Consider the following 12,413-nt stretch of genomic DNA (forward strand, 5'->3'; position numbering starts at 1 on the left):
TGGTATATCTCTTCATTTGTGTCATCTTTGATTTCTTTCATCAGTGTCTTAAGTTTTCTAAGTATGGTCTTTTGCCTCCTTAGGTAGGTTTATTCCTAGGTATTTTATTCTTTTTGTTGCAATGGTAAATGGGGTTGTCACCTTAATTTCTCTTTCTGATCTTGTCAGTGTATAGGAATGCAAGAGATTTCTGTGTATTAATTTTGTATCCTGCATCTTTACCAAATTAATTGATTAGCTCTAGTAGTTTTCTGGTGGCATCTTTAGGATTCTCTACGTATAGTACCATGTCATCTGCAAACAGTGACAGTTTTACTACTTCTTTTCCAGTTGGGTTCCTTTTTAAGATTACTTTTTCTTCTCTGATTGCCATGGTAGGACTTCCAAAACTGTTTTTAGTAAGAGTGATGAGAGTGGATATCCTTGTCTTGTTCCTGATCTTAAGAAGAAATGCTTTCAGCTTTTCCCCAATGAGAATGATGGTTGCTGTGGGTTTGTCTTATATGGCCTTTAAGGTACATTCCCTTTATGCCCTCTTTCTGGAGAGTTTTTATCATAAACGTGTGTTGAATTTTGTAAAAAGTTTTTTCTGCATCTATTGAGATGGTCATATGGTTTTTATTTTCAGTCTGTTATTATGGTGTATCACTTAACTGATCTGCATGTATTGAAGAATTCTTGCATCTCTGGGATAAATTCCACTTGATCATGGTGCATTGGTGGTTTGCTAATATTTTGTGGAGGATTTTTGCATCTATGTTTCTTGGTGATATTGACCTATAATTTTCTTTGTGATATCTTTGTCTGGTTTTGGTATCAGGGTGATTGATGGTGGCCTTGTAGAGTAAGCTTGGGAGTGTCCCTCCTTCTGTAATTTTCTGGAAGAGTTAGAGAAGTTATTAGCTCTTCTCTAAATGTTTGATAGGATTTACCTATCAGCCATCAGGTCCTGGACTTCTGTTTGTTGGAAGATTTTTAATCCGTTTCAATTTCATGATTAGACTACTCATATTTTCTATTTCTTCCTGATTTAGTCTTGGAAGGTTTGTCCCTTTCTTCCAGGCAGTCCATTTTATTGGCATATAGTTGCTTGTAGTAGTCTCTTACGATCCTTTGTATTTCTACAGTTCAATTGTAATTTCTTTTTCATATCTAGTTTTACTGATTTGAGTCCTTTGCCTTTTATTCTTGATGATTCTGGCTAAAGGTTTATTAATTTTATTTATCTTCTCAAAGAAACAGTGTTTAGTTTCACTGTTGCTACCGTTTTCTTCTTTTCCATTTCATTTATTTCTGCTCTGATCTTTATGATTTCTTTCCTTCTATTAACTTTGAGGGCTTTTTGTTGTTCTTTCTCCAGCTGCTTTAAGTGTAACCTTAGGTTGTTCAAGATTTTTCTTGTTTTTTTGTTTTGGTGGAACTGTACTGCTATACACTTCCCTCTTTTGCTGCATCCCATAGGTTTTGGGTGGTGTTTTCATTACCATTTGTTTCTAAGTCTTTTAAAAAATTTCCTCTTTGATTTCTTCAGTGATCCGTTGGTTATTTAGTAGCATATTGTTTAGCCTCCATGTGTTTTTTTTTTCACAGCTCTTTTTTTTCCTATGCAAGTGTGACAGTCACTCGGTCGTGTCTGCTTTCCGACCCCATGGACTATATAGTCCATGGAATTCTCCCGGTCAGAATACTGGAGTGGGTAGCCGTTCCCTTCTCCAGGAGATCTTCCCAACCCAGGGATCGAACCCAGGTCTCCCATATTGCAGGCCGGTTCTTTACCAGCTGAGCTGCAAGGGAAGCCCTAAACCTGATTTCTAATCTCACAGGGTTGTGGTCATGCTTGATACGATTTCAATTTTCTTAAATTTACTGAGGCTTTACAATAAAATAAATTAAAAAAAATTTTTTTTCCAAGGCTTAGTTTGCGACCTAAGATGTTATCTATCCTGGAGAATGTTCTGTGCACACTTGAGAAGAAACTATATTCTGCAGTTTTGGATGGAATGTCTATAAATATCAGTGAAGTTTATCTGGCCTAATGTATCATTAAAAGCTTCTGCTTTCTTATTAATTTTCTGTCTGGATGATTTGTCCATTGCTGTAGGTAAGGTGTTAAACTCCACTACTGTTATTGTTACAGTCAATTTCCCCTTTTACGTCTGTTAGTGTTTGTCTTATGTATTGAGGTGTTCCTATGTTGGGTGCACAAATATTTAAAATGGTTATATCTTCTTTTTGGATTGATTCCTTGATCATTATGTAATGTCCTTCCTTGTCTCTTGTAAGAGTCTTTATTTTAAATTCTATTTTGTCTGATATGGGTATTGCTACTCCAGCTTTGACTTCCATTTGCATATGGTATCTTTTTTCCATCCCCTGCTTTCACTCTCCATGTGTCCCTAGTTCTGAAGTAGGTCTCTTGTAGACTGCATATATATAGTTCATGTCCTTTGATCCATTCAGCCAGACTATGTCTTTTGGCTGGAGCATTTAAATTTAAGGTAATTATCTATACATATGTTCCTACTGCCATTTTCTTAATTGTTTTGGGTTGTGTTTTGTCGGTTTTTTTTCTCTCTCTTATATTTCCCTCTTAAAGAAGTTTCTTTAGCACGTATTGTAAAGCTGGTTTGGTATGCTGAATTCTCTCAGCTTTTGCTTGTCTATACAGTTTTTCATTTCTCCATCAAATCTGAATGAGATCCTTACTGGGTAGAGTAATCTTGCTGTGTTTAGTCACTCAGTCATGTCTGACTTTCTGCGACTCCATGGACTGCAATCTGCCAGGCTCCTTTGTCCATGGGGATCCTCCACGCAAGGATGCTGGAGTGGGTTGCTATGCCCTCCTCCAGAGGGTCTTCCCATCTCAGGGATTGAACCCAGGCCGCACTGCAGGTGGATTCTTTACTGACTGAGCCACCAGAGAAGCCTAAGAATGCTGGAGTGGGTAGCCTATTCCTTCTCCAGAGGATCTTTCAACCCAGGAATCAAACCAGGGTCTCCTGCATTGCAGGTATATTCTTTACCAGCTGAGCTACCAGGGAAATCTTGGTAGTAGATTTTTCCTTTCATCATTTTAAATATGGCCTTCCACTCCCTTCTGCCCTGCATAGTTTCTGCTAAAAAATCTTATGGGGAATCACCTTGTATGTTATTTTCTGCTTTTAATATATTTTCATTGTATTTAATTTTTGCTAGCATGTTTCTCCATGGATTTATCCTGTATAAGACTCTCTGCACTTCCTGGACTTGAGTGACTATGTCCTTTCCCATGTTAGGGAAGCTTTTGACTCTAATTTTCAAATATTTTCTCAGACCCTTTCTCTTCTTCTGGAATCCCTATAAATCAACTGCTGTTGCAGTTAATGTTGTCACAGAGGACTCTCAGACTGTCCTCATTTCTTTTCATTCTTTTTTCTTCATTCTGCTCTGCAGCAGTATTTCCACCATTCCATCTTTCAGCTCATTTATCCATTCTTCTGCTCAGTTAGTCTGCTATTGATTTCTTCCAGTGTATTTTTCATTTCAGTTATTGCGTTGTTCAACCATGATTATTCTTTATCCGTGTTCTTTTAGGTCCTTGTTATCTTCTTGATCTATATCTCTATTCTATTTCTGAGATCTTGGATCATCTTTATTATAATACTCTGAATTCTTTTCCAGGTAGATTGTCTATTTCCTCCCTTCATTTACTTGGTCCTCTTGGTTTTTACCTAGCTCCTTCATCTGCAATATTTTTTCCATCTTCTCAACTTGTCTAACTTACTATACTTGAAATCTCCTTTCTGATGGCTGTAGGGTCACAGTTTCTCTTGCTTCTGGTTTCTGTCCTCCAGTGGATCAGGTTGGTCCAGGAGCTTGTGTAGGCTTCCTGGTGGGAGGGACCAGTGCCTGTGCTCCAGTGGGCAGGACTGAGTCCTGTCACTCTGATGGGAAGGGTTACATTGGTGGGGGGTGTTTTGGGGTGTCTGTGAGCTTACTATGACTTTAAGCAGCCTGTTTGTTAATGGGTGGGATTGTGTTCCTATCTCGATGGTTGTTTGGCCTGAGGCTCCCAGCACTGGAGTCTGCAAAAAGTTGAGTTGAGCTAAGTCTTGGTATCTAAGCTAACAGCTGTCCCTTCCCTAGGTCTGCTCTCCAAATCCCACTTTTCAGCACCCAGCCTCCCTCCACACCAGCAGACACACAACTCAGGCTGGGGTATGCAGGCTGCACAAATCTTATTCTGGTCTACCTCTCACAGACTGGTTGCTGGTTCCCCTCCGATCCTCTGAAGTTCCTTCTTTGTCCCAGCTGACTTCCGCAGAGTGAAGGGGTTTCTCTGAGTGTAGGAATCCCTCCTCATCCTTCAGCTCCCTGCCAGGGGTGCTGTTCCCTTCCTATTTATTTCCTCTTTTCTTTCTTTCATCCTATCTGGTTGTGTGGGGATTTTTCTTGTGCTTTTAGGTGTCCAGAGAGTTCTGCTAGTGTTCAGTAGGTGCTCTGTGAGAACAGAGAACAGTTCCATTTGCAGATATATTCTTGATGTATTTGTGAGGATAGGTGAATTCCACATCCTCCTATTCTGCCATCTTGACCCCTCCACCCCAAAATGTTTTGAGCACCTCCTCACTTTTGGCACAAAAAGATATTCCAGACTCATCTTTTCACAAGTATAAAAAGAATTAGACATTTCTTCAAGGAGTCCCTGCTCCTTTCAGTAGAAAATGGATTTCAGTTCAGTTGCTCAGTTGTGTCTGAATCTTTGCGACCCCATGGACTGTTTTCCAGCATCAGGGTCTTTTCTAATGAGTCAGTTCTTCACGTCAGGTGGCCAAAGTATTGGAGCTTCAGCATCAGTCCTTCCAATGAATATTCAGGACCTTAAGGATGGACTGGTTGGATCTCCTTGCAGTCCAAGGGACTCTCAAGAGTCTTCTCCAACACCATAGTTCAAAAGCATCAATTCTTCAATGTTCAGTTTTCTTTATGGTGCAGCTCTCACATCCATACATGACTATTGGAGAAACCATAGCTTTGACCAGAAAATGGATTTAGGAACCAAGATTTGGGTACCCGGGTATGTGCTCCCTGCTACTTGTGTACAGTGGATACTTGGGTGTGCTCACTGCTACTTGTGTACAGTGGAAAACAGGGTGCTCACTGCTACTTGTATACTGTGGACCCCAGGCCCTTCCAGTGGATAGGGCCAGGGGACATCTCTCTCACACGCACAACCCAAAGTACACAGTTACATCTCCATTTTCTGTATATCTGTCACATATACTGAAAGCCATGGGGTTCACACCAACGACTCATTTCAATCCAACACAGGAATAATCCTAGTTTCTTCTCTTTACATATTTTAACTATATTCTAGCCAAAGTGAAAAATGTTGCCTTTATTTCCTTAATATATCGACTTGCTTGTATGTAAGCAATCCTCTCCATCTAGATGTCCTTACTCTGCTCAAATACTGACATCCAGTGCTAGGCCACCAATATCTGCCCCCCTCCCCTGGATCTCCCACCAACAAAAATGCCCTCCTTACCCCAGGGTTCATCACCCTAGTGCTCAGCCATTGCTGCTGTCCTCTTCCCACGTGCCTCCTGTAGATCCCACTGAAGTTCTGACATCTGGTGCCCAAATAAAGCCAAGACACTGTCACCACTGCTGATGCTGTTGCTAAGTCACTTCAGTCATGTCCAACTCTGTGCAACCCCATAGATGGCAGCCCACCAGGCTCCCCCGTCCCTGGGATTCTCCAGGCAAGAACACTGGAGTGGGTTGCCATTTCCTTCTCCAATGCATGAAAGTGAAAAGTGAAAGTGAAGTCGTTCAGTCAAGTCCGACTCTTCTCGACCCCATGGACTGCAGCCTACCAGGCTCCTCTGTCCATGGGATTCTCCAGGCAAGGGTACTGGAGTGGGGTGCCATTGCCTTCTCCACTGTCACCACTGTCCCACATAAATGCGTCATTGCTTAGCCTCCAACACCCTCAAACAGACTGCTCACTTTCTCTCTGGATCAGACACCCTCCTCACCCTCTGCCATCCCTTCTGCCAAGATGTCATCATTGCTTTATTCAGGGCCTGATAATCACTGTGCATCAGTGACTCAAAGAGACACCCTCATGATGTAGCTTAGACTCTGTCCTCCATGCTGAGCCATCACGGTCACTCCCCATGCCCTTAATTGAAGCTCACCTACCCTGTACAACTTTCTCAATGACTTCTGGACTTGGGGAAGAGTTTGTTTTGTTTTGTTTTTTTTAATTAAATCTCTTTCTACCTGGTCTAATCTGATAACCCACATCTTGCAAATAATCAAGCCAGTTGCAAGCAGACTACCTATCTTCTGTGTCATAATTTCTTTGACCAGAAGAAATTCAATAAACAAGAGTCTTTCGTATAAGGGAAACAGACTCCACTAGAACAGATCACTGAAGTCAGTTTCCAACATTCCAAGAGGCAGGGTCCTTAACTGGGGCAAAGGCCCAGAGGATTGGTACACCAGTTTTACAGAGTAATAATCCTATCTGCCCTGTGCATAGTTTGTTACCCACCTAATATTTCCTGTACCCCAAGACATGTTTTTAAAAGTCTAGTAAGTCTTTTTTTAAATGACTGGAGCTTATATATGGTGGGGAAAAAATGTGAGTTAAGTTCCAATTGTAAGACTGTTAACAGCCTACATGTTATACAATTCTATTTACTAAAGACATCTTTCACTTTTAAACGAAAAACCAAATGTTTGACAAAAGTGAACCATGAATCGGAAATCAATGAGCAGATCCAAGGTGGCTACAACTCATTCATCAAAGCGTAAACCACTTCTTTTATGACAGAATTCCCTGATACCTAAAGCATCCTTTCGGAATGAGTGTAGTGATCCGGGGAGCCATTTCTATTAGTTATTTCTTCCATTTACTGTGGCCTCTGGAATACACTTGCCAATGAGTAAATCTAACTTAAAGATTTATCCATTATTCACACAATTTCTACCTTTTCTTCAAAAATAGCATTTCCCAAAATGTGTTCCAGGAAACATTGGTATCTCAGAATGCTGTCAATATTTGTCATGGAATTAAAAGGTATGGGGCTGTTGTGAATTTCTAGGTAACATAGATTTCTCCACTGTAGGACTTTTCAGAGTCTATGTTACAGGAATTTTAAGGAGACAAAAATGAGGCACAGCTTTCCCTTTCCCTGACCCCAGTATTACTCACCTATGGTACTCTTTTTGAATGGAGCATTTTTTAGAACTAATGTTCTGTAGACAATATGATGGGGGAAACTCTCTAACATTTAATAAGAATGCATCTCTTTAATTAAAAATCTTAGACCATTTACAAGAAATGAAACTATAATAAGTTAGTTTTATAGACAAATATTCAACTAACTAATAATCAAAGAAATGAAATTAAAACAATGAGAACTGTTCACTTGTCAAGGACACAATGAAGTCATCAAAAGCTAATGATGTGACTGTGGTAATCCAGGTATCCCTGTACTTTGCCAGTAAAGGGTATCTTTTACCCTTTACTGGCAAAATACAGGAGTACAATTCTTCTGGAAAGAAGCTTGGCAAATGTTTTAAAATATTTATGTCCACTAACCTTCAAATGGCCCATCTGAGATTCTCCTTTTAAGGAAACACTCCAAAATGAAGAAAATGTTTTATGTTCAAAGATGTTAATGGCTATACAATAATGGAAAAAAATCCCAAATAATGAAAATTCCTAATAACAGAGAAATGTCTTAGTAAACCAAGGTACATGATACATGATACGCAGCCATGGTAAAGATTTACAATGTTTTTATTATTATGGAATAAACACTTCCATTACTATGGTACCTAAAATTGTGGGTCTCAAAAGTCTAAATACAGTTCCAGTTGCCTCTTGACACCTACAGAAGATACTTCAGCGTGTCACTTCTTCCCAAAGTACAGTGAGGTACAGCTGAACTTTTAAAGTGATTTTCAGACCCTTAAAAAAATTACTGTAAAAGCACAAGAAAGCCCTACTGAAATGGGACTGGGACACTGGGTTAGTCACTTGCCAGTTAAGTGTTTTATTGACAAACCCTAACAATTCAAATTTGTGCCTCAGCAAAATTATTATTTAATACATATCATGAACTTTCAGAGCTGTTTGGGAATATAAGATGGTGAATATTAACTCTGAATGCTAAGGGCCTATTTATTATGTATGTAATTCAAAAAGTAAAGGAAGAAAACATCCCAAAATGCTAGCGATATTTATTTGAGGTTGGGGGGAAGGTAGGGAGACATATTAGGAGCGACTTTCGTTTCCTTCTTACTGCTTTCTGAATTTCCCAAACTTTCTATAATGGGAATGTGTTACTTTTTCAGTAAACATTTTAGTGAAATACACAGCACTATTATTTTTATAATTATAAAAGTTAAAGTTTACTTATTAAACAGAGTAAAATAGAAGGTAAATACCTGTCCTTTTGTCGTGTAATCTGCCAAGATGTTAAGTAGCTTATAAAATACTTCGAACCAGGGGAGATAGCTGAGGGAAGAAGAGGAAACACACGAACTATTAGTATACAGGTCAAAAACTTTAATCAGGAGCTAATTCAAGACAGTACATTTCAGTTTCTCTTTATATCCTGAAGGGCTTTCCTGTTGTAGGCCATGCTAGAAATGCAGACTGGTAAAATGCTAATTATTTCTGAGATTTTAAAAAATTGCCTGTGTAAGGCAGAGGATTGAATGTCCATTATAAATTATTCCCATGCCTCAGAGCTAGAACAGGTTCATAAAGAAGAAATTCAAAGCAGACTCTGCAATCAGGAACCATCTCTGAAGAGGCCCCCAGGCTCCTCCCACCACACCCACCCCTTCCAGGAAAGCTTCTATTCAAGTTTCTCATGATTGGACACACATGGCCACACAGACACTCGCATAGACACACATACACGGCACTTTCACCGTTGCTGTGTGCAAGTGTCCCAAAGGCCCCAAGAGCTTGAAACCATTCATCAAACTTTCTATTATAGTACAGCCTTCTCTGTGCTTATTGCAGCAAGAGCTCTGACTCTCTGCCCCCACTGCCCTCCAGCAGGTCCTGAGCATCATGTCCCTTAATTCTGACGAGAGCCTGGTCCTGACCTTAGTCCATCCTCTGTGTGGCTCACAGAGTGCTCTAAGATGTGAGTGTAAATGGCCCACTGAGTGCTCTAAGATGTGAGTGTAAATGGCCCACTGGATCACATTCCTGCAGCGGTGCCCCATCACTGCAGGACTGCTCAGGACAGCACTCAAGGCTCTTCTGTCAGGTCCTTGACCGTCCTTCCAGTCGCGCTCACTTTGCACCCCATATACACATCCCTCTCACTGCAGTCATACTCTGAGGAACGTCTAGGCATTCTCAAGACTGCCCGGGTCTGCGCTGCATACACTTGGCACTATTCTCCCTCTGACCTTCATGATCTTCTCTAGCTGACTTCTGCTCATTCTCCTAATAGTTCCCCACCGCTGCCCTGCCCCGACTCTCAAGCCCTAATTCCCCTTTTTCTGTACTGCCCTGTCACATGCCTTCCCAACAGATTAAACATGACAATAAGGAAGGAATCACATCCTTCTTACTCTGTCTTCCCAGGGCCAAGCATGGAGCCTGGCAGACCCTCAGTGCTCAGTGTTGATAACAAACAAAAACAGCAGAGGCGTATTAGTGCTACAGAATTATTGCTGAAACATATTCCTACTCCCAAGAAGTTTTTTCACTTAAAACATCAATAGCTTTGTTCTCCATAGAAAACTTTTCCAAAATGACATCAAACAGTCATGTGGGAAGAGTATCCTATCAACTGCTTGCCGTCATGCTCACATCTGCCCTGCTGCGCTCATAGTGTCCATTACCAATAGAGTGGAGGACTGACTCCATCCCACCAGGCAGAAGGAAATCAGCGCCCTGGACAGATTACCAGCTGTACTGCTGAGGGTAATAAATGAAGTGAGAGGGAACAGAGAGGATAGATAAAGTGCACAGCTCTCTGTCATTAATGTCTGTCTGAAGCCAGCACATGCTACTGTAAAATTTAAGTAGCTTATCAAAATATACTGATAAGCAACTTAACTTTTCACTTCTCTGACAGTATTATCACTTATGTTAATATGCTTCAATCAGCTCTGGCAACTGCATATTGATTATTATAGAGCAAATGACTGCTGCCACTTTACACAGCATTTACTTTGGCAGAGTAATGTAAACATTCAAGAGGGATTAGGGAGGAGATAAGTTTCCCTCTTCCTATTCTGTTAAATAAACCTCTGCTGAGTTAAAAGCCATTATAGAATGAACAATAAATCCCCTCAGAAAAAAACTCCTGCCCAGATTAGAGGACTCTCAGTAAACAAACTTAACCAAGGATTACAAATATCTTTCTTCTTTTCCCTGAAAGAAAAAAATACCACTAGTTAAATCCAGCGGGAAGGGGTCGGTGGGGGGGAAGCAAGAGAAAATATTTTCTTGTAAGGAAACCATGGTTTCAAGTAAATGAGAGCAAAGTTGCAGTCATTTTAGGAAGACTTGAAGGGACATGGGACAGGCTGCTTCTCTGATAATTTAGGACTGCGGTGCACAGGAAGCAGTTCTGGCCACTAGGTCCAACTGACCAACACAGTTTGTGAGGATGCAGGAGGGTGACAGGCTACAGTCGCCTGGCCCACAGCCGACTGTGCCCAGGATCTCACACTCAACCTCGACCCCACCAAATCGATTCTTTTTGGCTACACTAAACAGAACCCTCAGCCATGGGAGGCTTTGCAGTTGCCCTGGAAATCAGCCATCTCTCTCTCCAGCCTGACCGGACACAACTGCTCCCCACATGTTGTCCCCTGTGCACTGACAGATGAGTATCTAGCGATGGCAGTGTTAAGGTCTTGAAACCAAAACCCAGCTGTCTTCTTCTTCAAAGGATCCCTCTTTTCCCCTGTTGGGAGGCCAGGGTTCACAGCTGAACTTTATCCAGTGGTGTTTCCTGTACTGCTTCATTAGTGCCGACACAACAGCTTCGAGCTGCTGGCAAGGGTGCAGGTGAGGATATGGAGACCCTCGGCTCCATTTTGTGCTCGTCTGTCAGCACGAAGTAAACACTACTTCCCAATCCAAAGGCAGGAAACAAACGCTCCATTGTGCTGCTCGCTCCTCCCTGGATAGCTAACAGACTTCCAAACATCTCAGGGCTTGCTCAACTTGCTCCCTTCATGCAACTGCTCAAGTTTGCAATGCAGAGCATCACCACGTGTTGGGCTCAGTTCAAGGCTGGGGCCCCAAATCCCAAAGAGTCCCTGCATTGAAGAAGGCCATGGTCCTTTGTGGGAAAAAGAGATAATATAACAAAGAGTAATAGTTTAGGTGGGGGTGCTGGATCTCTTTCCCAAGTGCTTTATTTAGCCTAGGCTTTTGGATCTAATTATTAAATTACAAGGGAACATGAAAACAAATAAACAAACAAAGAAAAAACAGTCTCAGTCATGTCTGACTCTTTGTGACCCCATAAGTAGACCAAGTATATAGAATAATGACATGAGTTGAGAAAGTAAAAAATTTAAACCATGGTTTTAGGGGAGGGCACACAATGGAGAGAATAGCTAGTTGCATCTATTGGTAGGAGTCAATATGCATCACACAGAAAGGCTGGGCGTCAGCTAAGTCTTGAAAGAGGCTGTTCTTAGTGTATGGGAAGAAGGTTGGAAGGGGTGGAGATAAAGAGCACAGGAAAAACACACACGCAATGGCTTGCCAGCACAAACCTGGGCATGACTTGAGAACTGTGTGCAGCTGGAATAGTCAGAGAGTAGGGTGTGCAGGCTGAAAGATGAGGCAGTGTGCAGAAGGGTCAGGCTCTGGAGGGGCTCTCATGCCAAACCCACGGGCCTCCCTTTTATTCTGTAATCCGTGGGGAACCATAGGGCCAGTTAAAGAGAAGAAACATTTTGAAGATGAGTATTTAGAGCCAGGCAGAAAGTGCTTATTTCCCACTCAGCACAACCCAGTGGATCATCTCAGCCCTGCCAGAGCCAGTGTCCACTTTGCTACCCTAAAGAGAAAACCTTAGATAATACGATCTGGTAATACCCATAATTTGAAAAAGATCAATATAAATGCTCGGGCTCTAGTATGAACAAAAAAATGAAAACTACTTTATAATAAACGGTTTAATATTTAAACACTCAGGCACCATTTTATTAGGAGATAAAATGAAACAGTACCTCCTCGAGGGGCTTGTGGCAGATGTGCATCTACTTGTGTTGAGAATGATGAATTTAAGGCTAAGAAGACTGACATGCAATATGGTTTTTCAGTTTTTCTTGGTGATTTCCACTTGCCTGAGAAGCTCTTAAAACTCCATCATGGGTACTCTAAGGGAGGTATCCCTTCTTTTCTTACTTCCCATCAGCAG

General features: G+C 41.3%; 1 protein-coding gene across 7 annotated transcripts in view; it reads right to left on the minus strand.

Annotated features, from left to right (window-relative positions):
- Positions 1-12,413, minus strand: part of DENND1A (DENN domain containing 1A) — a 530,572-nt gene that overhangs the window by 270,278 nt on the left and 247,881 nt on the right. For all 7 annotated transcript variants that reach the window (XM_061433489.1, XM_061433487.1, XM_061433488.1 and 4 more), the window contains one exon: positions 8,446-8,515. In XM_061433489.1, the coding sequence (XP_061289473.1) occupies positions 8,446-8,515 (70 nt within the window). The remainder of the gene's footprint in view (positions 1-8,445; positions 8,516-12,413) is intronic.

The sequence above is a fragment of the Bos javanicus genome, chromosome 11, assembly GCF_032452875.1.
Source record: "Bos javanicus breed banteng chromosome 11, ARS-OSU_banteng_1.0, whole genome shotgun sequence".
NCBI lineage: Eukaryota > Metazoa > Chordata > Mammalia > Artiodactyla > Bovidae > Bos > Bos javanicus.